Genomic DNA, 4,838 nt, shown 5'->3' on the forward strand with positions numbered 1-4,838 from the left:
AAATGCCCTTGCTAATACCATATATTCCAAGCTACTCAAAGAAGGTCTGTAGCACAGGAAGGAGTACGCTGTGGCTGCAGATCATATGCAAGAGCTGATTTAACCTCCACGCTAGTTGGCTCACTCTTCATCTAAATAGCAACACATCACGAAGTAGGACTTCACTAATTAACTGCTCTCTCTGAACAGCTGATCCTATCATCCGCAATCCAAGAGTGCCATGTCGGATACCAGTCCCTGTATCAATCCCACAATTATTGAGCAGCTAAACAGGAAATCAGACACATTCTCTTCTGTCCCTTTTCCGATGTGATGCATGCTGGCACCTTGCACAACGTTTCCAAGGATTTTTAAGCGTGGCACTTGAGAGAAGTGTTTTAATTTGGGCTGCTCCATCAGTCCTTGCTATCTGCATCAAAGACAGGTGCAGAAACAGCCCACCTTCGGCTAAGTGAAATGGAACTTTTTTATGTCCTGTTAGTGGTACTGCTGGTGGTTTTTACTGCCTCATTCACATTAGCAATTATAAGAACGCTTCAGGTGGACTTTCCCAATGTCCACATCCCTCCTGGAGTGGATCAACCTGGAAAGCTTCGTGTTGTCCATGCACATATGGTTTTTACATCTGCTGTGGTGAGTTGCTTTGCCATGATTTCTGACAGAAGTGAGCTTTATGTGTTATTTTCTGTTAGGTTATATGTGTAAATATATACATATATATATATATAAAAGTTTATATGTGTGTAAATATATATCTAGGGTTGTTGAAGCAATCCCAGATATGAATTCAGAGTGGGAAAAGAACTCATTGAGAGCAGCCCTAGGGAGAAGGAAGGACTTGGAGGTCCTGATGGGTGAAAAACTGAACATAAGCCAGTAGTGTGCACTTGCAGCCCAGAAGGCCATCTGTATCCTGGGCTGCAGGAAAAGAAAAGTGACCTGCAGGGAAAGGCGGGGGATTGTCTCCCTCTGCTCTGCCACTGTGAGGCCCCAGTTGCAGTTCTGCATCCAGCACAGGAGGGATGTGGGACTATTGGAGCAGGTCCAGAGGAGGGCTGTGAGGATGCTCAGGCTGGAGCACCTCTCCTATGGAGAAAGGTTGGGGACCTGGGCTTGTTCAGCCTGGAGAAGAGAAGGCTCTGGGGAGATCTCAATGCAGCCTTCCAGTACTTGAAGAAAGCTTAAAAGCAGGAGGTGGACTGAATTTTTACATGATCTGACAGTGATAGGACAAGGGGGAATGTTTCTCAACTATAGAGGGGTGATTTAGGTTCGATGTTAGGTAGAAATTCCAGAGAGCTGTGGGTGTCCCATCCCTGGAGGTGCCCAAGGCCATGCATGGACCCTGGGCAGCCTGAGCTGGTGGGGTTGCAGACTGCAGTGAGGTTGCACCCCTCGGCAGGGGTTGGAACTGGGTGATATTTAAGGTCGCTTCCAAGTCATTCTACGAGTCTATGAAATGCCAGAATCCTGTGGGCTGCATTAACACTTCAGTGAAGGGTTTCCTTTCCTTCCTTTTTTTGGTTGACTTCAGAGGATGTTTTTTGTCAGATCCTTTCTATCAGACCTCAGATATCTCCATCTCTGATGGGATTGCCTACCATGTCAGGATGAAGCCATCTGTGAGAGCCCAAACCGAGCACATCTTCCCTCACTCCATTTAAATGAAAGATTTATGAACAGCAAGATGGCTTTGGCTGCACTTTAGCTAAGCACAGATGTTGTTTTCAGGCCATTCACTGGGCTTTCCAGCTACACTGGTGGGAGACTGGGTGCTTTTAAAGCTGATCAGATAGCACCTCTTGGGAAAACCTTGGAACACAACATCTGCACAGGGCATCCTCTCTTGTGTCTGCATGCTCCTTGTGGCTCCCTCACAGCCTGCCCCTTCCTCCAAACAGGGCAAGATCTTGGAGAAGATGGGAGTGTGCACAGAGATCACCTTCACCCGCTACATGCGCTCAGGGAAGAAGCGGGGCCCGGAGCCGCAGCTGTGCCTGCAGGACATGCGCTTCGACGGAGTGCCGGTGCGGCTCTACCTGCCCCGTGTGCCATCTGCTGCCCTGAGGCCTGCCACCATCTTCTTCCACGGCGGCGGTTGGATTTACTGCAGCATCGGTAGGGAGGGAGAATTCTGCCCAGACAGCTGGGAGAAGGGATGGAACGGCCCCAGTTTCGGGCAGCGAGGGGCTCTGGGCTGCCTCACAGGGAAGTGATACGGCTGAGGGGGCAGAGGGAGAAACGGAGGTGAAGGGCGTGAAGGGCAGAGAGGGACAGAGCTGTGCACCTAGATGGGAGCAGGCAGCCCACGCACCCTTTTCTTGCAGATTCCCATGACAACATCTGCCGTTACATCGCCAGAGAGAGTGGCTCCGTGGTTGTGTCTGTTGGGTGAGTTAGGTCCGCACTACCCAAGGCAGTGGGTGATTTCCCCTTCCCTCCCTTCCCCTCTCCTGCCCTCCCCTCCCCCCCTTCCTTTTCTCCCCCCCTTTCCTCCATTCCCCCTCCCTACCTCTCTCCTTCCTTCCTTCCTTCCTTCCTTCCTTCCTTCCTTCCTTCCTGCCTTCCTGCCTTCCTGCCTTCCTGCCTTCCTTTTTCCCGCCTTCCTGCCTTCCTGCCTTCCTTTTTCTTCCTTTCCTTCTCTCCCCTTCCTTCCTTTCCCTTCCTTCTCTTTTCTTCCCTCCAAACACCAGAATTTTCAAGGGAAATATCCTAAATGAAGGTGAGGTGCAGGCTGACTGAATTCCCATATCCACACCAGCAGACTGCAGTGAGGTTGCACCACACCTTCTGCTCAAACCTTATCTCAGAAGATCACAGCAGTGCTACACCTTTGCAACTTCATCCTCCTGGCTGTTGCTTCCCTGTGATAATTCATAGAATCTCAGAATCACAAAGGTCAAAAAGACCACTAAGATCATGCAGTCCAACCATCAGCCCATCCCCACCATGCCCACTGAGCAGATCCCTCAACCCACAGATGTGGAAGGCGACGTGCTTAGCAGACAATGAATGACAGTGGGCTCGTTGGTTGGTGTTGCTGAAAACACTACAGGTAGCACAGGGAAATGCAAGGTGCTAGAAAACTGTAATCCTAGTTACATTTCCATCTCACTCTTGTTTCTGTGCATTAGGTATCGTTTAGCTCCTGAGCACAAATACCCTGCTGCGTATGAAGACTGCCTTCATGCTTCCATACACTTCATGAGGAATGCAGAGCACTATGGGGTGGATCCTGCCCAGATCAGTGTCTGTGGGGACAGTGCTGGGGGCAATCTAGCTGCTGCTGTTAGCCAGACCCTGGCAGGCAGAGCAGACCTCCCCAGGCTGCGTGCTCAGATCCTGATCTACCCAGGCCTTCAGGCAGTGGACATGGATTTACCGTCCTACCAGCAAAATCGGGGAGTCCCTCTCTTACTCCGAGAACGCGCTGCTTTCTTTGCTTTGCTGTACCTACATGGGGATGCATCACACAAGCAAGATGTCCTGAAGGGCTCTCATGTTCCTCCGGAAATGAGACAGAAGTACAAAAAGTGGGTGAGCCCAAACAACATCCCTGAGAGGTTTAAGGCAAGAGGATACAACCCACAGAAAACTCATGACATCACAGCTGAAATTTTTAAGAAATTTGAAAGAATTTGTGAGCCCAACCTGTGCCCCCTGCTAGCTGAAGATGCTGTAATTCAGCAGCTGCCCCAGACCTTCATCTTAACTTGTGAGTATGATGTACTAAGAGATGATGGCTTGCTGTACAAGAAGAGGCTGGAGGACAACGGAGTCCCAGTGACCTGGTGCCACCTCGAGGATGGGTTCCATGCAATAATAAGCCTGTATGAGTATGGTGGGTTGTCGTTCCCATCTGGGAAAAGGGGATTGGACAGAGTTGTTCAATTCATAAAAGGCCTTTAGAAGAAGCTTTCCTTGGTTATGTTTCAGCATCTCAGAAATTAGCAGATGCTCCCAAAGCTTGGATGGTAATTGTCAGCAACAAAGTGATATCCCTCTATGTGTGCAATATCAGTTTTGAACTTGTAGAACTTCAAATGCAATAATCTGAACAGTGATCACTATTGACAGGTTAGCCTTTCTAGTGTTGCTTTTCAGCCCCTTTTCCATCAAATCAGCACCTGATAGATTCCTTAGATTTAATTAAATGATGATTTGCTTCCAAGTCAGCATTGTCAATGGAATAGTTGGGATTTACTAATTCCTGTGGATTACAGTCAGGATCTTTGTGATGTTCATTTGGCAAGCTTGCCTTTATTTTATTTAGATAACAAGTGCATGTCACGTATAAAGTGAATGGAGGGAGGAGTTAGAAGAAAGCTGCAGAACAAAAATGGAGGAGATGAGGGTTTTAGCAAAGAGATTTGGCCTTCAGGGGCATGGCAGAACCACATCTGCAAGAGGAGCTGCAGCAGAAGACCCGTGTCAATTTGGGACACCTCCCTGAGGCAAGCAAAGGCTGCCCTACTACGAAATAACCACATCTCTATCAACTCCTACTTAATTTTGGGTGTCTCCGGTATGCCCTCTGGAGCTTGGGGCAAGATATTGGTTGAGAGGGAGCAGCACGTTGTAAGGTATGAGACAGTAATGACAGAATGGGGCTCCTAGTTGGCCTCACTCATCTTTATTGCACTCTGCTGTACTCCTTCTAAGGGAGATCCCTGCCTTTTTTGAACCGGGGAGACTGGAATTGGATGCAGTATTTCACATATGGTCCTACCATGGCAGAGCAGAGGGGGAGGAGGATCATCTCCTTCACCCTGCTGGCCACGATCTGCGCAATGCACCCCAGGCTTGAATATTAAAAAAAAAAAAAAGAAAAAAAAAAA

General features: G+C 48.7%; 1 protein-coding gene across 1 annotated transcript; it reads left to right on the forward strand.

The window, feature by feature from the left end:
• Positions 1-456: 456 nt before the first annotated feature.
• LOC122167068 (arylacetamide deacetylase-like 4) lies at positions 457-3,909 on the forward strand. Its single transcript, XM_042831301.1, has 4 exons — positions 457-633; positions 1,902-2,118; positions 2,328-2,391; positions 3,135-3,909. Exons 1-4 carry the CDS (start codon positions 457-459, stop codon positions 3,907-3,909), a joined length of 1,233 nt encoding a protein of 410 aa, XP_042687235.1.
• Positions 3,910-4,838: the final 929 nt, after the last annotated feature.

This window comes from Centrocercus urophasianus, unplaced genomic scaffold, assembly GCF_019232065.1.
Source record: "Centrocercus urophasianus isolate 14NV4802_14NV808 unplaced genomic scaffold, USGS_Curo_1.0 seq_36, whole genome shotgun sequence".
Classification (NCBI taxonomy): domain Eukaryota; kingdom Metazoa; phylum Chordata; class Aves; order Galliformes; family Phasianidae; genus Centrocercus; species Centrocercus urophasianus.